This window comes from Anomalospiza imberbis, chromosome 8 (genome assembly GCF_031753505.1).
Source record: "Anomalospiza imberbis isolate Cuckoo-Finch-1a 21T00152 chromosome 8, ASM3175350v1, whole genome shotgun sequence".
Classification (NCBI taxonomy): domain Eukaryota; kingdom Metazoa; phylum Chordata; class Aves; order Passeriformes; family Viduidae; genus Anomalospiza; species Anomalospiza imberbis.
The window spans coordinates 8,590,751-8,611,648 of record NC_089688.1 but is presented as its reverse complement, the minus strand read 5'-3'; the positions used below and the strand labels follow the sequence as shown (position 1 = coordinate 8,611,648).

At 41.9% G+C, this 20,898-nt stretch overlaps 1 protein-coding gene across 4 annotated transcripts in view; it reads left to right on the top strand.

The window, feature by feature from the left end:
* WAPL (WAPL cohesin release factor) overlaps positions 1-20,898 on the top strand; it is a 135,669-nt gene that overhangs the window by 69,346 nt on the left and 45,425 nt on the right. The window contains exons 1-2 of one of the 4 annotated variants that reach the window (XM_068197205.1): positions 3,846-4,090; positions 7,188-7,711. In XM_068197205.1, the coding sequence (XP_068053306.1) occupies positions 7,210-7,711 (502 nt within the window). In that variant the 5' untranslated portion in view covers positions 3,846-4,090; positions 7,188-7,209. Of the gene's footprint in view, positions 1-3,845; positions 4,091-4,419; positions 4,796-7,187; positions 7,712-20,898 lie in introns of those variants that run through there. The other 3 variants (XM_068197202.1, XM_068197204.1, XM_068197203.1) reach the window with 3 other exon arrangements.

Here is a 20,898-nt window from a genome sequence, read left to right as displayed (position 1 = left end):
CATGTTACTGGTGATACTAAAGTCTTAGTCACTATTTTAGGAGAAATTGACTAAAATATGTTAATTAGTTACTTCATGCGTCTCTTTACCCTCCTCTCACCTTTGCTGTGCAAATAGCAAGGGGGAAATTCTCATCCCAGTGAATCAAATTGGCAAGGGCCCTTGTGCTCTCACCCATGTGTGCCTGTGACATTTGAAGGACAGCAACAGGAGCACGGTGACTTTTGGCAAAGAAAAAGCACCAAAATGTTTAGCATTGTAAATGGTGCTAACTGGGGCGTGAAAGCACTGCAGCAGCTGTGAGTGCAGCAGGACATCCTCTTCACCCCCATCCCTTCCCACCTGGACAAGAGGCAGGGAAGGAAGCACTACAGGAAGTTGAGAACTTGAAAGGCAAATGATGACTAGGCTGAGAGGCAGAGAAGGAGTGGACTGAGAGGCTTTCAGTTGTGAGGAGAGCATTTTAGGCCTGAGGAGCATTAGGGAGAGCTGTCCTATGAGCTACTGTTTGCTTCTTGGGTAGTGTTTCACAGGGAAACAGGGCGATGGATTATGAGCTTATTCCCTTTTTGTGGGAAAAGGACCAGAGCAAGGGTGTATTATGGTGCTACTTCATGTACTTGATATAAAGGATACCTACTGCTACGGTCCCTTTCAAACCTGTAGCCTCAGTCGTGCTGTTATTACTGTCAAATGCCATGTTTTGTCCATGAGGCAGCACTGAGAAACCTTCCTGACAGCTTTCTAGAAGGATGTGACTTTTCATCTGCCCCAAGAGTATCTGCTGCACAGGAAACCTTCTATTTTCCTACTGAATTGCCTCCCTTTTCTTTTGGAAGAAACTGAAACAGCTTAAAATGTTTCAATGTTTTTGAAAGGCTCTGTACTAGGCTGCAGCTCATTTGGACAATTCTGTATTGTTTGCCCTGCACAGGTCCTGGCACAGAACCTGAAGAAGAGAACTGAGAGGGGTCCAGAGTGTACTAAGATCTGATGTATCCAAATAACTGTTCTGTCCCTCTTATGAGTTCTTTCCTACTATGTTTTTATCTCTTTTATATCCACCTTTGATGCATTTGAACTGTGTTTTTCAGGGCTTTCTGACTTTATTATAAGCAGCAAAGGTGATGGTTTCTTTTGGGGGGTTAGGGGGCAGGCAGCAATGGGAAACTGTAGGATTCATTTTGGCTTTCCCAGAAAACTTTTAAGGGGGAAAAACTACAATTTGAAAGTGGCTGCATATCTCCCACTGCTGTTCTCAAGAAGACAAATGCCAAACTGATTTTTTTTTTTTTTTTTTTGGTGAAAGGATTTGTGTGGTTGGTGTTTTGTTTTGGGGTTTTTTTTTGTGTGTGTGTGTGTGAATGGAGATGGCAACTATCAGTAATATAATTTCACAAAAAACTATAAAATGCCTGTTAAATTCCACCCTCTGAGAATGAAACATACCTACTTCCAAACACAGATGGGATTTGGCTTTTATTTGCTCTGCCATGGTACTTGCAAATTTGAGGTGAGCCAGATGCAAATGGAAATAGCAAAGCTTAACGTGTTAACTGCTAAGCTTATTAAGATACAGGGTGTCAAATTTTCAAAGTACCTCAAGTATGTTGGGGCAGTAAAATTGGCACATCTCTGCTGTTCTTGAACACAATGAGGTTTGGTTTTCCATCATCATCCTAGTAAAAGGCTTCACTTACAGGCATCTGCTGGTACCCAGGACAGGGTAGGCAGCACATAAATGAGTTTAATTTATCCTCTGTTACTCAGGGGAAATTCCCTCATGACCGTGAATCTGCAGTGGTTTGGATTACTCTGTGTGGGGTTTCTACAAAGACTGGAAATACAGCTAGGAATATGAAGCTAGCCCAGGGGTTTAAGGTGTGTAAGAACTTTCAAATATATCCAATTACTATCATTAGACTGCAAAATTCTCTATGTTACTGTATAAGTGACTTAGGTAGCCCAGGCTTTACATTGGAAGTAGATCTAATTTAATTTCAAGTCTTCCAGCTTCATATCAAAATAGAAACTATTTCCTAATAGTTTCTTGGTGTTACTTCCTTACTCTGGCTATATTCTTCATTTTTCTGGTTCTCAGGACAAACTTTTATGTTGTAAAGAACTTCTCAGAGCCTCAGTGTTTCAAACTCTCACAGTTGTGTTTTTGTCTAACAGATCAGTCACCAAATAAGACTTTGCAAACTCAAACAGGTTTAGCTATCCATTTTAATCTTAGAATTTAAATGAGCTATTTAGTGGCTCTAATCAAGAATACTCTCAGGAGAAAAATCTTCTCACTTTTTGTAATCAAATTATGGATTTTAAAGTCTGTAGCCTGTTTTTCAGTGGTTCTTCAGTAACTCAGGTGGTGAGATAGAGGTGAGCTTGTAAACCTTGTCTGAAACACAACACAAACTTCAAATGGAACTTATACTTCTCATTGCAACGCCCTGTTGGTTTTATCTCCACTTTCTCCAGCAGTGCCAGTTGTATCCTGAATTTAGAGAGCACGTTCACAGCAGGTTTGTGTTTCAGAAGTAATGCCTGAAAGCTCCAACACATCAGTGGGGATGGGGCAAAGACCAGATTTACTCAGAGGATCACTAAACAAAACCATAGTCTTGCATCTTCTTATTCTGAGGCAGTGATTTTGTATTAAGTAAATATAAAATTAAAAAAAACCCTAGAGGTATTGAGACAAATCTAACCTCTTCTGTGCAGTGAAATCAGCCTTTTAATTAGTTCTGCGTTTGGGACTTGTTTTGTAAAACCTCAAACGATGGTTTGAGTATGAACATGTGTTGTGAAACCATTTTAGACTCCAAAGTTGTAGAATTTCACTTGACTTTTCCAAGTTCCTGACTCCTCTGAAAAATGACCAAACCAGATCTGCGTGATGTTGCTTAATGCTTTTCTTGTCATGCATCCTTAGTATTCTATCCCACAAGGATGTTATGAAATACTACCTACAGAATATAAAATGTTGGATTTGGCAACTGTTGGATGTCCATATGCATTTGCTGCATGATCCAATCCTCGTGGAGCGTTTTTGCTCTCTGCACAGTGTGTATCATTAATTAAAGCCTCAAAGGTGCGCATAAATCTAACGCGTGTGGGTGGATGGAACAGCTTGTGGAAGCGGGAGCACGTGAAAGGCACAGTTTCAGAGCGTGCACCGCGTTCGTTCGGCGGGCCCTCTCAGCAGAGCATGTTTCCTCCCTGGAGCGGATGTGGAGGCCGGCGCCGTGCAGCCGCTGTGAGTACCGGCCGAGGCGGCGCTCAGCGCAGGGGCTCCCGTGCCCTGGCCGAGGCACCGCCAACTTTTCATGGAGTGCCCGCAGGGCCGCTTCAGCGCCTGCTGCCTTCCCCAACTCCCGGGCAGGGTTCTGACCCTCCGCGGCTCCACACGGGCCGGGCTGGCCGGGCTGCTCCGAGACTCCTCGACGTGCGCCGGGACCCGCCGGGACCCGGGCGCCATCGGGGTGGGGCCGCTCGGGGCTGCCCGCGGCGGGCCCCGTTGGCTCCGCCTCCACGGCCTCCGCGCGGGCCCGGGCGGAGGCGGCCGCGGGGAGGCGGCGGCTCCCAGCAGGGTGGGCCATCCCGTTCCGTCCCGGCTCGGGCCGCCCCGCCGCGGGGACCCGCCCGCCGGCTCCGGGGGCCGGGCCCGGGCCCTGCGGGGCCCGCGCCGCGGCGCAAACCACAACTCCCGTCGGGCACCGCGCGGATGGGCGCAGGCGCGGAGGCGGCGCTGGCGGCCGAGCGAGGCGCGCGGCGATTGGCCGCGGCGGCGGGGGGCGGGGCGCGCGCCGTGACGGCAGGAAGGAGCGGGGGCAAATGGCGGAGAGATGGTCCCGGGGCCCGTCCCGAGCGCGGCGATAATCCCGGCGCGGAGGAAGCGGCGCCGGAGGAGGCGGCGCCGGGGGCCCTGACGCCCGCGACACCCCGAGAGCGTCCCGCTGCCGGAGGGGCCGAGGCGTCCCGCAGGCCGAGCGCCTTTCGCAGGCGGCGCTTCGGCGGCCCGATCCCGCGGCCGGAGCCACATCGGCCGGGCCCGCGCCCGGCACCCGCCGCCCCCGCTGACGCCGAGGTGGGTGCCGGGTAAGGGGGCGGCGGGGGCCGTGCGGGCCGCGGAGCGGGCCCCGCGCCCCGCGGGCTGGAGCCGCCGCCGCGGCCCCCGGCGCTGTCCCGCCTGGAGGGGCGTGCGGGGCCGCCGGCCCGGGCCCAAGTTGCGGGGCGGGAGTTCGCCCGGGGGCGAAGTGCGGGCTGGGGCGGGGGGGGCGCGGCTCCGCGGGCCGCGGCTGCCCCGGGCGCTTGTGTAATGTGGGCCGGTGGTGCGGCGGGGCGGGGGAGGCGGCCGGGCGGGAGGGGAAATGACATCAGGAGCGGCGGGGTGACCCGGTTCCGCTCGCACCCCCACCCCCCCGCCGCAGAGGGAGGGAGGAAAAAAGAAACTGTCACCGTGGGATTTCATCAGCTCCTTCTGCCTCCGTGCATTTAACCTATTTTTCTTTCCTTGGATTATGTAAGAGGAGCGGTGTAGAGAGGAGCGATGAGTCGGGGTGGCTGATGGGCTTCCTGGGGAATTACCGGGGTTTTTGTCTCCCCCTGGTCCGCCGAGTTAGCGCTGCGAAATGAGGGACAGCTGTGTTTTGTGGGTTTTACGTGTATTTACGTTGCTTGCGCTGCTCCAAATGGTGCAGCACAATGCAGGTGAGGGAGGCAGGGAGTGGAAACAGAGTGAGATTACACCAAGTGTTTTATTTCCCTCTGAGTGAAAAATCAAGAGCAAATTGTAAGTAAAGAGAAAAATCTATTGATGCTTTCCTGTAAGGAAGCACTTCTTTATGTTCTTAAATCTAAGATGTGAGTTTACAGCATTGACTATTTATATTTTCCTAATACTTTCAACCTGTGCACATTATATTGAGTATTAATCTGGGGTTTGATATTTTGATTTAAAACTTATGAGATGAACTTTATTTTAAAATTTATAAATAAGAAAATATGGTTTACTTTCTGAAAATTACCTCCTCTTGGCTACAGGAATCTTCTCTTTGGAACTACAAGCCATAATTTAAATCTGTCATTAGTTTTTATAGGCTGGGAATGTAGTATCAAAAATACTTGTTTGAGTATTTCTTCTAGTGCTTATTATGACTAATACTTACTGGAGTCTTGAGGGTTTAGGGGAGGAAAATGTGCTAGTGGTGAGTGAAATGTTTTTTTCTTTCCTGTAAGTTGTTAGAAAGTGAGATATTAATAAATATTTTACTTTAGCTTCTACAGTTCAAAACCTGGCTATTCTGGTGTAAAATATTTTGGTTGCTGTTACAAATATTTACAAGCATCAGCAACATAAAACTGGTAATTTAGATTTTGTTTGCTCTTTGCTTTCTAAACTATGCCTAGATAGAAAACAGAAAATTGGAGCTCCCTACAGGGGAGGAAAAAAAGAAGGTTGGCAGTGATATGTGTGGGGAAAAGAGGAGATGGGGTTAAAGAGCCCTGTCTTTAGGAGCAGCCAGGAGCCCTCTGAAGAAGGGGCTTTTGCAGCAGAGTTCTGCTCAGCAGATAAGCACCTGCCTTTGCCTTCCCTCAGCTGCACCACGGGGGAAAAGAGCCTTTCCCAAAGTGGGTGTTCCTGTGGCCCTTCTGCATTGCATCACCATCCACCTGGTAAACTTCTGAAGTTCAATTTACCTGTAGTTTAAGTTTAATTCACTTAAAATTTTCTCCATGGGTTTTCTCCCATGAATTGCTTGGTTCCTATGGTAAGTGGAGGTTGGCCTGGTCTAATAGAGGGAGACTGTTATTGGTGAGACAGTGTTGCTAGAATGAAGTGGTGGAGGGACATTTCTGGAAAGCGGTCTGGCAATTTTAGCAGAAGCAAGACTGACACTTCAGGTTGAGAAACTGAGTGTTGAGATGAAAACTAAAATAGGAATTGACAGTATGTCATATTTGGGGAGTAACAATAGAAACAATTGTATTGAACAAATAGATCATTATAAGTCCAATAAAAATTATTTTAACTGCCATTTTTCGTATACTTTATATGAAGTTAGTTAACATTTCAAAAGTTAGATTTCTTTGATTCTGTAGCTTAAATAACTATCTTTTTTAGCAGATTTCTTTCCAGTATGGAGAGGAATTTCAGAGAGAAAGGTGGAATTGATTAGATACAGGCTGACTATAAAGAATTACAATTTCCTATCCATGTTTGGGCCAAAAAGAGAGAAATAATGGTTCACAAAACAGATAAGAGGATTTGGGGTTTGTGTTGTCATTTGTCCAGTAGTTGAAGTATTTGTTTTTGGGTAAAAATCCCCCAGGTGGTCTGTCTTCCTTCTTGAGTTAAACAAAAGTAGGAAAAGAGCACATGCAAGGAGCTCTTAAATGTGTTCCTGTTTAATCTGTTACTTTTACACTTCTGTTCTAAGCAGGCTGTGGAGCAGTTGTGCTTGTAAGAGCCAGTGAGCAGTAATGGTTTACACGGGCCTGCTGAAGGTGTCCTCCATGTTCTTAGAGGTGGATTGAGCAGTTTCTCTGTTCTGTCCCTTGGTGAATCAGATTTACTTGTGGGGGATTGCTGTGCACCAGTCCTGACCACATCATGTTACCAAGTAAAACACTTGTTAAGTGAGTCTGAGTGTGAGAGATGAACATGGGATGGAGTGGTCATCATTGTGATTAATTAGTACTTAAAATATATCTACAGCAATGTGACATATTCTGACAGTTTTTGTATTTAACTGGCAAGAGATTTTTTTTTATGCCATGCTGTGCTGTTGGACTCTAGGAGGGAGCTGTGTGTTCAGATGTGGTGAAAATACTGCTGAGTTGTTTCATGGTGTTTTATGATGGTGCCTTCTGTACTTGAAAATAAAATTGGAGCAAAGTGATACCATTCTTAGAAGATTTTTCTTAAGGATTCATTGTGCCATTGGTTTTTAAATGTGCAAGCAACTGAATTTTGATTTATTTTAGTGGGTACTTAGTGCAGAACCTTTTGCCATAATGACAGTCACATGTGAATGAGTGCATCTGGAAAGAAGTAGGTGATGGATCTGTTGGTTGTGTGCAGAGTACATGCCTGGTGCTTGTAGGCCCAATAAAAAGTGGAAGTAACAATCATTTATACTAGAAAAGTGATGAATTGATGTTTCTTCTTTCTTTCACAACAGAGAATATGAAACAGGAGCCAAAATGACATCCCGATTTGGAAAGACCTACAGCCGGAAAGGGGGAAATGGCAGTTCCAAGTTTGATGAAGTGTTTTCCAACAAACGGACCACCCTTAGTACAAAGTGGGGAGAAACCACCTTCATGGCCAAATTAGGACAGAAGAGGCCCAGTGTCAAAGCAGATATTTCTGAAGTTCCTAAGAAACCCAAAGTTGAAGATGAGGTAACAGAGGATCCATTTGGATTTGACAGTGATGAAGAATCTCTTCCTGTGTCTTCAAAGAATGTGTCACAGGCTAAAAGCTCCTCTCAGCTGGAACCTGGTGAAGCTGCTCAGTCTGAGGACTTCACTCCTCTACTTGAAGCAAACAGCAGAATTAATCAGCCAGACAGTGGAGAAAATGTTGCCTCCAGCAAGTGCATACCTTTTGACAATACTGTTCCTCTTTTGAAAGAAAAGAGCACAAGCAAAAGCGTGGAAGATGGAGACTGCAAGGGCAGCAGTGCTAAACTTATAACTGCAGGTGTGTTTGCTCAACTGTCCATTGACAGTTTTCCTCTGATTTTTGCTGATCTCCCTTTAGACTTTGTGTTTTCGAGGGATTGTTAAGTATTCTGATAAAACTGAAGTATTCTGTGGAGCAGTTCTTAATTGTAAACGATACTCTGTTTAACCAAAAGCACTAAGAAGCATTCTGCATTTTACATGCTGCTCTGAGGTCTTTGGTGCTGTATCTGTGTCTCCGCAGGTCAAGGTACAGTGCTTTAGCTTCAGTGCAGTGTATTACTCCACTTAGGCCAGTTATTCCATAAAATGGAATAATTACATTCCTTTTCTAAAGTTGCTGAATGAATTTTTGGTTTTTAAACGTGTATTTTGAATAATGATGAGTTAGTGGTAGTAGAATTTAGTGTGGGTATGTGTTTACAGCCGTGAAGGTGCACATACAGCTTAGGCCATGCTTTGTTTCATTATTTCAACGGGAAAAGTAGTTTTCTGAACTTCAGCTGCACAAACGTTTTCTGTTTGTAATTAGCACATAAACAACTTCAGACCTGTGAGACTGTATTCTGTCAGACTTCCTTTTAGAGGTGTTTTTGGGCTCTGGAGAGTTAGTAAGATAGCTTAATACTTTTCAGAGGGGAGTTCACAGGACTCATGGAGCTGAACATCACTGTAATTTTCTTCAAGTCGTTCTTGGAAAAAATCAGATGTTGTTACATCTCATGAGAGGTTTTTGTATAATAGGCTGATTAAACCACAGCTTCTATAATTGGGTAGACGATCACATTAGATGAACTTAGATGAAGATGACACCTACTGACTTGCTCGGGTTATCAAAATCAATTTTAATGAGAACTTATATAACTTTAATTTCTCAAATATAGTTAACCCAGGGATTCGAAATTTGAGTGGACTTGTTTAGTTGTTAATGCAATAAGCAAGAAGATACTGAATAGTAGAAGATAGTCACAGTTCAGTTATTTTTAATATATATGTTAGGGATCTAATGCAGGAAAACCCAGGAAATGCTGATTTGAGCTCTAGTTTGATAGACACATTTGTAGGATGTGTAATTGTCTTTTGATCTTGCTCTTTATTTTTTCTGCTAAAATACTTCTTGCTTTCATATGATTTTCAGCAGCTGTCTTTAACTATGATTCATCCTCAGACTGGAAATAAAAATTACAGGATTTTAAAGTTTGAATATAGTTTTCATAAGAAATGGAGTAAGTTCATCCCCCAGTATTTCTAAGGGGAAGAAATAGTGAGTTTCCTTGGTGTTAATAAGAGATTGTAGTAGAACAGGTTTTACAGTGAAATGGTTTCCTTGTAGACAACCTCTGTCAGAACAGTGCTTTTTGGTTGGAAAAGAAAGAGAGATGAGGGGAGAAAATGTGATAGAACTCTGAAGATTTGTAGTGTGTGAAAGGCTAAGAGGAACAGACTTGAACAGTTTCATTGGTGCTTTCTGATTCGAGTTCTGTGGACAATAACAAAATACAATATTTAGCACAGAGAAACTTGCGTATTTAAATTCTAGAACTCCTTGCTAGACAGTGCTGTGTATGTCGTAAACAGACAGCTCTGAACAGAAGGAAGCCGATGAATCTTGGTGGATATGTCCATCTGGCTTTTGAGTGTGGTGGTGGTCTGAATGCAGAGGGGGAGGTTACTTGAACAACAGTTTACTGAAGGAGTTCTGTTCTGCAAGATTTTCTGAAGTATTTGGTACTGATTCTGGCAGTTCAGCCAGAAGTAGTGTAGGACAAGGTGTATCTTGATCAGATGGTTCTGTTCTTTCAGAGTCTCTTACATTTTGTTGACACCCAGTCAAATGAAGATAAAAACCCTTTTCATATATTACTTCAGAAATGAAATTCAGGTGTGAATGAATCTTTGCAGAGCATCCTAGGAGGGTCTTTGGTTTCCTTACCCTTATTTAAAAACTAGTCTTGGTGGTGGTGCTTCTTTTTGTCAGTGTAAGTAAAACTTGGATGGCTTAAGCCGCTGATATGCTTATGTGTAAACTGATCCAAAATAAATAAAAGTTGTCTCTGAGGACGTTGCTCAGCACACTGAGCAATTAGAGATAGTGGTGTATAGTCAGCCAGTATAAATGTAGGTACTTCAAAGGCTTCTTTGTTGTAGTGACTGTTCAGTAAGGTTTGATGGGGAGGCTCTTTCAAAACTACAGAGTTAATTTGATTGATTTGGAGTAGGGTTCTGGAGGATGAAGGGCCTTGGGAGTGTAATAGTGTGTGTACCTCAACTGTTTGCATGTCCTTGACCACCCCTTAATAATTTTCCTTTTCCTGGTGACTCTTGAACTCCACTAGGTTCAACTAGATTTGTCCATAGGGTTTATAGATCCTTGGGACAGCAAGCTTGACTATTCCTGATGAGGAAAGGAAGGGGTGGGGGCTGGGAGGGAAAGCAGGCAGTTAGAAGAGCATTAATATTCCCAGTGTAAGGAAGACTGCAATGTGAGCTCAACCTTAACCCACATACGGCACTGTATCTCTGGGTGTGCAAAACTAGGCTGTGTTGGTACTGATGTTGAAGAAAGCGCTTGTTAATTTGTTTTAAAGTGCAATTTGCTAGTCCTTGTCCTCATACTGCCTAGACAGTGCATGAGTAAAGGTCTCAGGACTCCCAGAGAGCATGAGCCATCATTGTGTCTTAATTCTTAATGTAGGTGAAGATAATGCTAAGAGTTAGACTGAGCTGAAAAATGTCACTTACCATGGCTACGCACAAACTGAGAGGTACAGTTAATTCTGCTCCAATTGTATTATCCTGCCTCAGTGGCTATTTCTTTGGGCATTAAAATGAAGGTGATGCCATGTCAGTTAATTTTAGCTAATGTTTGGTATTAAAAAGCAGTTGGTTTGGGGATTTGTTGTGGTAGTTGTGGTAGTGCAGCCATGTAACACAGTTGAGGATCTGTATCTTTTATTTAAAATGGTAGAACTTGCTGGTCTTTTTTTTTTTAATAGCCTTCAGCTAGTGCTTGTAACAATCTCATTTTAAAGGCTTTGAGAAGCTCTTAATGTGGAAAGCTTCTCATAATCTTTCCCTAATGTTGCTTGATCAAGACTTAATACTGTCTGAAGAGTGTCTATGAGTAATCCTGTATGTAGCAGGTAATTTGCAGATAGGGGTTTAGGTAAATTTGAAACAATGAAAGACTGTTCAGTATTAATAGTTACTGTTAGGTCGTCTTTGTGAAGGTAGAGAGAACTTGGTAGCCAAAAAGTAAGCTGTGTCATTAGAAAAATATCACACTGGTAATGCATATAAAGCAAAAATGCAGCTACTTAGAAAATGAGGTTTTTATGAGACAGTCTTACAGTAGGGTAAGGTGAAAACCTTCAGAACAATATTTGGATTTTTGAAACAGTCTGGTGGGATTTATTTTCTTTTTAACTGTTAAAGTTGTTCTGTGAGGCATAAACCCAATAGTATTTCATGCAAACTTTGGTATAAAAACATGGCCTTGCAGAGCAAAGTTTATAAGTTTGTTCTTTTAGAATATTTGTTAGCTTGTAGGATGAATTAACGTAGTACAGTTTTTGAGATGAAAATAATTGTCAAAGTTTGATGAATTTTAGGAGTTGGTATAGCATTTCATAGTTATATTAGTGTATCAGTATGTTTCACTTTGAACAGCTAGTTTGCCTACTCTGGGTATTTCAGTTTATGGAAATAATTCTGGCATTGTAGTGTGAGTTGGCATTTTGACTCTGGATGCTGTGATGATCTGCTGGCTTTTGCTTTTGTGCACAGTGCTGAGCTCTGTAACTCAGGCCTTGGGAGGATCTGGTGCAAGGGGTTGATAGTCTCCATCAGAGAAAGCACTTGGGTTGAGAGATGTTTCTCGTCTCTGCATACTTCATGGTCCGGTTTATGGACTACGAGAGAATATTCCTTTTCTGCATTAATTCTAAGCGAAAAAAAAAGTTACTTAATCATGCATTAGTGGATAAGTATTTTAATTGGGCATGGCTTAACTCTAGTTTGTTTTAGAGCCTATGAATTTATTTCTTCAAAATGTGTTTTGCTTGCACTGGAGAAACAGAATGGCTTAAAATATCTTTCCAGACTACAAAACGGTGTAGGAATTGTGTCCCTTTCTGCTGTGTTGTAATGTTAAGTACAGATGTTGTGGTTATTGTGTTGGCAGTGACCTTTGAGGAGGCTCTTTAAGATTAAAAGAACAAAGAATTTTTTCCCCCTAACAGAGCAATAATGAAAACAGCTATTCCTCATCTTGTCTTTTGTTCCTGTGTACTGGTATTCAAACAGGTTTTGCTCTGGCAGGAGTTTTGCTCTTGGTGCTGTAAGAGAGCATTTGTCTGTTGACTGCTGTTTGATTCTTTTGTTTTTCTAGATAGTTCTTAATGTCCTCATTTTTCACTTGGGGCCAGTGCACTTACAGGTAGCAAATCAAAATGGCAAGCGTAGTTCTTAAGAACGTGTGCTTATGCAGAGCAGGAGCAAAGGGGTATGGCTGTGCTCAGCCGTGTCTTGGCCCAGGTTGCAGAATCCAGCTGTGGTTGGTTGCTGGAAAAGCACCGAGTGCAGAGAGTAAATTGCAGAAAATGGATGCCCTTGAGGAAGGAGATGGTTTAAGTCATCAAGTCTGTTCCTGACATACTATCCTGGTAGTACCTTAGTGACTCTGTGCAAAGCCTCTGCATCCTGCTTATGTGGGTGGGGAGCCCTATCTTTAGAGTTAAGTTTCAACTTCCCAAGTGCAGGTTTGTTACATAATTGCCTTTGACCACCAGATTGGTCAGGGTATTCCTTTCAAATTGTTTTTAGACTTCGGTTTTGTGTTTAACACTGACATGGACATTGAAAATAATAGGCCAGAGTAATATCTTACTTCCTCTGAGTTTTTGAGAGTAATATTTACTTTGTGAGAAAGAATTTCAGTTTAGTCATTTTCCATCCAAAAATGGAGCAGAGTTGGGGGAACCTGAATGAGGCCTGAGCATTTGGCAGTCTTAGGAGACAGCTGGCAGCAGCCGCAGTTAAAAAGAACTGCAGCTGTGCTCTGGTTGGGTCAAAGCATTAAGAAACTGATAGCAGGGAAGGGGAAAGGTCTGCCAGAAAATACGTGTGCCCAGAGAATTTCAGTGTTTTGAGGTTTGTTTGGATGGTGGTTATGATGGCTATGTGGATAGCTGGGGTTTATCCACAGATCCTCTCTTCTTTTAGTTGCTTTTTGGTAAGTTTTCCCCTTTTGAAGGTATCGCCTTTCCCCTTACACTCAGAGTGTTTTTGCTGTATCAGTAGCCCACGTTTAAACTGGTGTGATTATTGTTCTCTTTTTTTCCCCCCTCTGCTACTTCTCTAGTGGTGGCTTGTTGGTTTTTTACTGTGGTGTTTTTCAAAAGTCTGAAATTGTTGAAATTCCGTTTAAATCTCAGTGTTTATACTTGTTTGCTAAAATGGCAATACAGAAAAATACCCCAGGGTTTAGGAAAGAAACTGATTTCTGCAGCATATTTTTCCTAATGACAGGGCAGTTCATACTGTGTATGTTCATGTAGAGAGTACATGGAACTTTCTTCCCTTAATCTATAATTCCCCTTTCCTATACAACAGTAAATTTTGCAGTCCATACTTTTAAAATAATTTTTTCTTCATGGCCTTGTACAATGAACAGTTTTTAAAAGATCATACTTTTAACTGCTTCTTAGTTTTCATGGTTAAAAAGTGGAAATAACTTTGCATTGAAAACAGTTGGTCAGTGCTGTGGGAGAAGAAAAACCCTGTTAAGGTGCATAACTCAAGTGGGCCAAAGCATGCAGGCAAGCAGAAACCAGTTGGTAAGGAAGCTATTTCAGACTCAAACTGCTGTGGTTTGACTAATTCGGATAGAAAATGTTCTTCAGTTTCAAACTTACTTCATCTTTTCATTTAAGAAACTGCTGCTGTATTTATGAAAAATTTTCAGCATATTCATGAGTACTGTCTCAGTTCAGACTGACTTAGCTAGCCTAAGTGTACATTTGTTTTGACAGTTGTTAATGTTGCTGTGTTATAGTATGCATTAATTTTTTTCCATAGCAGCTCACCCTAGCAAAGCTGGTGAAAACAGGTATTTCTGGCGTGTGTGAGCCCTTCATGTTGCCCATGACACTTTGTAGTTGTTTATTTCTGGCTTTCTCTTGCTGCTCTGAGCAACAGATGCCCTTCTGAGCTTGAAGTGAGGAGGAATGTGTCTCTTTCATTGGACTTTCCATGAGAGGTGAGCACTTGTCAGGCTCTGACAACTCTTGTACTGCCAAGTGTAGCAGCTCTTCTGCCCATTGTGTTTTTGCCCATCACGGTTTGCTGGGAAGGAAGTTGTGCTGAGCTCACTGTGTCTGGTTTGGCCAGGTATAATTGTACAGATTGATTTGAAGATGGTATTGGGAGATGCAGTGGTGTCAGGTGCAGTTAAAGGTGAGAGAGAGCAGAATATCTAGTGATTGCTAGCCAAAGAACTAGAAGAAGAGAGGGTAAGACATTTAAGTTGTTACTTCAAAAGCTATCTTGTCATACCTTTAAAAATATTGCCTGAGATAAAGGCAAGGAATTAGTTCAGTGAATATTTTCTGCATAGGAAGGAAGGTGGCCATGTTAGCCTGCACCCCTGTGAAAGGTGCAGGCTTCCCTTCCACTTTCCCTTCCTTCTACCCCCTTCCACTTCCATTTAAATACAAGGATTTTTTAGAAAGTTATACACTGGCTGCCAAGTGTACCAGTCTGACACAACTTCTCAGAATGCCTCCTGGTAGCACATCTTCCCAGTGGAAAAAAGTATATGAGGAGTTACTTGTATGGCTGGAACAGGGGCACAAGGTTGGAAGCAATAACACCATGGGTAGGGTTCAGCCTTTCCCAGGCTGGGGCCAAGGCACTGGGGGATGTTGTGCCAGCAGCATGTTCTGAAAGGCTCAGGATTTGTTAGGCTCAAGGAATGAAAATAATGGTCTATTGGAGATGCTGAACAATGTGTTACCAGACTGACAGATGCATCCAGGTGATTTGAGAGCAGAAAAGGTGTCTGAGGTATCTTCTGTCTCATGTTTAAAAGAATAACTAACTGAAATGGAGTCACAGTGTCATTAGTTTAGACTGTGTAAGAAACAAATTATTTCTATTGCTATAAATTGTGTGAGAATTTGATATTCAGGGTGCTGGAAAAGGAAACAAGACAAGCAAATGATTCCTAAGGAAAACAGTGCTGTCATGGCAGTAAATTAATTCCCACCACTTTAGGGTTTTCTCTGACTTTTTTCCTGCAAAATAAGGTGCCACTTAAAACATCTACAGAGTCAAACAATATCTGTCCTACCTGCATGCAGACTTGTTGGTAATTCAATTATTTAAGAATTTGTAATCATAGCTATGGATGTGGTTCTACAATTTTAGATATTTTAGAGATTGTCAACCATGACATTGGTCTTGGGAGTCAGATCTTCCTGTCTTCTGTTCAGACCTGCTAACAGGCACTGCTTTTCAAGATCTCATAGGCATTAATGGATACTTAATTCAAGTAAATTTTGCCCATTTCATAAATTGTGTATTTTGTTTCCATGGGCTTTTTTTTCTGAGTTCTCCCGTTCTTCAGTCATAGACAGAAAATGGATCAAGGGAGTTTAGTCTGCAACCTTTTCTCTTTACCAATCAAAACATTTCATTTCCAATGCATAATGAAATTTGTCCACTATTTTGGGAAGAAGCATCACCACTCTGCAGTTCCTGGTTTTCTGACCAAACCAGAGATGACACTCTCTGTGTTTCATTTGAGCTCTCCCTGGAAATGAGGGATGTGATACAAGCACCTTTCCTTTAGCTGGTCAGCTGCAAGTTGCAGAGTGATGTGATGTAGTTTATGCTTGAGAACATTGGTCATGGTGTAATGGAGCCATAATAAATGTTTCCAAATGCTCAGGGACATCAGGCAGAGCAGTAGCTCATAATGAGCTTAACAAACTGTTCCCTCCATCCTGTGTCAGCGATCTGTTCCTGAGCTGTAGCCTGTTAAGTGTATGTGCCCTCAGTAGCTGGAGGGCTCTGAAGGCCCTGTTTACAATTCTTGATATTTCATTTTCTTGCCACCATGTCTTGGTGTCTACAAGAAGAGAAATCAAGAATGTAAAATTGGCATCATGCCACTTGCCTGCACTCAAGATTTCATTGCTTCTGATTACCTTTAATATTTGCAGTGACTTGTGGCTAGTACTAAAAGAAACACTGTGTTTGTTGATTTGTTTATTGTGAATAGTAATCATGTTTCTCTCAGTATTAAAGTGAAGGCTTGTACAGCTACTTACACAGCACTGAAGGAGCATAAGGTTTCATGCTGCAAAGGACAGAGAAGGCCATATGCCTTTTGTTTGTAGCTTGGAGGATACTTTGCTTGGCTTTAATAAGAGAGAAATCTAACCCAAGTTGAAGTTCGTAGGGCTAACATGTGACACTGGCAACTTGTCCATGAGTAGGTAGGAAAAGGTAAGCATTTATTTTGCATGTGTGATAATACCAGGAGTAATATTGATTGTCCTTTTGTGTTCAGTTTTCTTCTAACGTTTGTGCTGTTCAACTGATTTTGATCAAATTTGGTGTGGTGAAGAGAGCTCTCAAAGACACAGTGCTGTTTCAGGTGCCATCTGTGCTCTTGCCTCCCTGCTGCCTGCCTGGTGGAAAGGCAGACGAGGTTTTAGCTGGGTCCCTAATCCCTGGGAAGGCAGCAGCACGTGGAGCTGGCACATGCCGCGGTGATCCCCTGCCCAGCCGCAGGCTGCTGTTCAGGAGGCTGCGGGGGATGATGGTTGAGCTGTGGGGCAGCTTTGCCCTGTGAGCCCTGCATCTGTTCAGGGTAGAAATTTACAGCAGGAGACCTTGTTCTCACAGCCCAAGATCCTGCTCTGTGCTCGGAGTAGCATGAAAATAGCAAATAATGTTCTGCAGCTCTACCACTGCATAGTTAACTAAAGCATGTACCGTTTGACTGTAGGCAATTAGTGTTAGACTGTTAATGATGATTTTGTTTTTACGGAGCTGAAAATGATGTTTGCAGACTTGGAGCCCCAGTCACTTAGCCTTGTAGGTTACATGAAAATGAAAGAAAAGTGAAACAGGGACCAGGCTGGAGGATGGATGGACTATGGTTGCTTGGTTTTCTTGTCCAGAGGAGTGTTCGATTTCCTAAAGGATTGCTTTACTTTGTTTTGGATTCCATTTTGGTATGTGCTGTACCTGAAGGATCAGGGTATGAATTGTTAACTCTTACAGCTTCGGTATTTGGTGAAGAGAGTTATCTTTTCTCCAAACTTCAGTGTTGCCTCTGTCAAACTTTTAAGGTTATAGGTCCTTAAAGAAAAAATGAAGTTGAGACGTGAGACATTTTCATGTCAGAATTGTCATATGTTGAGCTGAAGGACGTAGGTTTCTTATCTCTAAAAAAATTAATTTCACTTAAAAAAAAGTGGAGTTTTCTAATTCTAGAATCCCATTCTTTATTTTGTCCATGACCTTAAAAATTAAAAGGGAGGAGGTAGTACCACTGGCAACCTGTAGTAGTCATGAGGCATTTATTGTTGAATGTATAGAATAACATTTGTTCCATCTAATGAGTACTTATAGTAAGTGTTTTTTAAAAACAAGATAACAGAATGTTATCTTTATATCTATCTAGTCTAATCCATATAAGTATAGATGCATATTTCTTACACATTTTCAGGTTTGTTACTGAAAAAGCAGTGGGCTTTTGACAGCTCTGTAACATTCCTGCTGTTTGAGTGTTTGCATGTATATATATTATAGAAGAGTGTAAACTTTATTGCATTATGTAAATTTACTGTCTTGCATTGTCTAAAATTGAAATTTTTTCTCTAATGGTAACTTGACTAAGGTTACTTGGAACAATAATCATCATCACTTAAACACAGTTTTACAGATTTAGTAATATGCATCTGTGTGTGTGTGAAAACATGTCATTTTATGGGAAAGACTGGAAGTTTTACTTTGGCTTTTTTTAAAATTCGTCAGCAATGCTGAAGATATGTCTTGTTAAGTGACATAAACTAGAGCATGAAATACAGCAACTTCTAGTGATCTAAATAGAAAATAAATCATGATTACCAAGAACATTGATATGGTTCCTATGTATACAGTGTTTGTGCTTGGGGAGGGGAGTTATGCTATTGCTGATTTTAAATTACTTGGGAGAGTTATTCTGATATTTGAGCTCCAAAAAAGCCTAATTGCAGTTAAAAATAGGAGGAGAGGTTCCATGCCTCTCTTGGACTTAAGGATATTTAGTAATTCGCAATTAGTTCCTTTTCTCATATATTTTTTTCCTACAGTCATGCTAGCTTCTGCTGTAGTAGTTGCTGCCAATAAATCCTGTAATTTTAAAAATCGGGGTTATTGGAATTGCATTTCCTGTGCACCTTTGGGCAATTAGGGGGTGATTAGCAGTACTTTCTGGTATTGAAGCTTCAGGCTGACAGCTATTGACCCGCTGATGAGATGAGAACAGTGGCTTGACAAAGGATCTTTAGAGGAAGTATTCCTCTAAATGTGACTGCTTAGTTTTCCAGTAAAGCATTGTGAAAATCCAGTTTTAAAGCCAAACTTTCTACCTGGTGTACGCTAAAGAGTTCAGTGTTTCCATTTTCCATCAGCCTTGCTTATTATTGGAGATGGGAAAACCTCCCTTGGTGCAGTTACTAAGACTTTTGGAGTGTTGTGGTTTTTTAAAATGTTGGTGCCCCAGAATCAAGGGGGAGGTTAACTGTTCTTTGCTGTTTAGGAGTACCTTGGTGTGCTGTATTAAATTAGCAACTGTAAGGTAAAATTGAGATGCAGCACTTTTTATGGAATCTTCTCGAGACAACTCAAGGTTCAAAGCTGCTGATGTGATGGGTTACACAAAGGCTACACAAGTCCTGCTGTGACCATAAAGAGCTGTTAGTGCTCTTTGCCTTGTAACATTTCTTGGAAGTGTAGTAAACCAAGCATCAGTAAAGCCATTTGACTGGGCTAGAATGGATTTGTTATTTATTAGTCAGCTGAGCTGACTGGAGAAATTAATTTTGATCACATTTACATGAGGAGAAACAAGAAGTTCCCTTAGATATGGAACAGCAATGGTGAGGCTGCAAAACAGTGTATTTTAGTAAGGAAGTCTGAAAATGTTTTAAATTTAATTTGCTGTTTTTCATGCCTAGAGTGTTGTGGTAGTCTTCAGCTTCACAATAATGTTAAACATATGGGAGAGAGGAACATATTGTACACTGTCAAACCCCCTCCTTGATTCCAGAAAGATTCATTTTGGTTGTGCCTCTTGGATTATGGCAAGCATGAGATTGAAATAGGAATAACAATATTGCTTGTATAACATACTGATACTTAAAAATAATAACCAAGATTCCATCATGGAGATGGCAGGGTTAGGGTTCCTTGTTTGAGGAATTTAATTTTGAGTTTTGCATTTCATATATTCTGTGAAAAGTTTTTTTTTTTTATTTCTAGCTGAGTATATATAACTTCTGTGACGGATCTCAGCAGGACTCCAGGAAACTTAGATACAGTTTGTCAGATATTATGTGTCCTGGTTCCCTGAGGAATTTTAGCAGGGATTAAACTAATTTCCTGCAAAAATGGATTTGGTAGCCATTTCTTCTACGTAGAATTTTCAGTACCTTAAAATTCTTCTATAAATCCTATGTGCAAGGATGGCATTTAGATGATGCCATTTTAATTTGAAAACAAGTGAGCTGAAGTCCCTGGAACAGTGCTGATGCTTGTTTCCCTCATCAGGAGGTTCAAATCTTCAGGTCAGTGCTGTGAGACTTCTGTGCCACTTGGGTAGATGGAAGCTGATGAAATTTAATGTGGTCAGGACTAGTGCTAGAGGTGCTTTGGCCTTCATTATACTGATGAGTTTAGGTAGCCTTTGCTGCCTAAAAAATTTGAACCTTTGGGGTTGCATTCTGCCAGTGGAACCCCTTTTATCGCTGTACTGTTTTGCACGTGTCTTCTAAGCACGTTCTCTTCTAGCATTTCTGTTGTCACTTGGCCCTGTCTCAGTTGCTTCTGGGTCTCCAGTTTATCCCATCATGTGCTACTCTTCTGTGCACCAGGGTCTTCAGCATTGTCAGACTTCTTATCTTGCTTCTCCTGGCCCAGGCAGCCATTTCAGTAACGGCAGGCACCTGGGTTTCTGCGCTTGCTGATACCGTCTCAGAAATTTCCAAGAAATTCTTATTTCCTGGAAATACCCCTCTTAGATTGCTGGGTGTCTGTGTATGTGATGTCAACAGAGGATGGCAGATGCAGTCATCATGAAACTCTGGTACCAAATCCTCCAAGCTTTTGTTGGTATTCAGGGAAAACAAAGGGAGTGGTTTCCCTACCAGTTTAGAGGACAGCAGGTGGAAGACTTAGTACTTGCATTACTTCCTGGCATTACTATTGTGTGGGTGCTGGTTGGCTGGAAATAAACATTACAAAAACTGACTCCTTATAGTGGAACTTGTTCTCTTGGACAGTGTTAGATGTGAGTGTGGCTGTGGGTGGAAAAAGCGCAAGAGTAACTTTTGGCAGCAGCTCTTGTTCAGAAATGCAGAAATTCAGTGCATAAACCTGAATTTCAGAAGCAATAAAATGAAAATTTATGATGAGAACTACATTTTTATATTTCTTTTGTAAGTCCAAATATTTTCATTTAGAGCAGCAAAATTAAATGATAGTTGAAGTTGTTTGCTGTTTTATTCAGGGTACAAGAAAGAAATCACTTCCTTATATTTGTAAGGAGTATGTGTAGTTGTTCTTTAGTTATTCACTGTAAGTCACTTGTATGTCAAACTTCATTAATTGTCTTTTCTGAAAATTTCACCACGGAGTTTCTGTTTTTCGGTGTAACTTGCTGTGGTAAGTAGGTGATTGTATTTAGGGTTTACCACTGTCTTTTACGTGATGCGTATCTTTTTAGAGTGACGCTTCAAGGTTTTTCTCGGTAGAAATTAGAAGAAGACTTTGTTACAGCAAAACCTTCAAACTGGAGGGCTTATAAAGTATTATCTAGGTGGATAAAGACCTCTAATGTTTTTTGTCAATGATCATGGAATACTTTTTGTTATACTGTAGATTTCCAGAGTAACCCACATAGGCAACTATTCTTTTAATATTCTGTTTTAG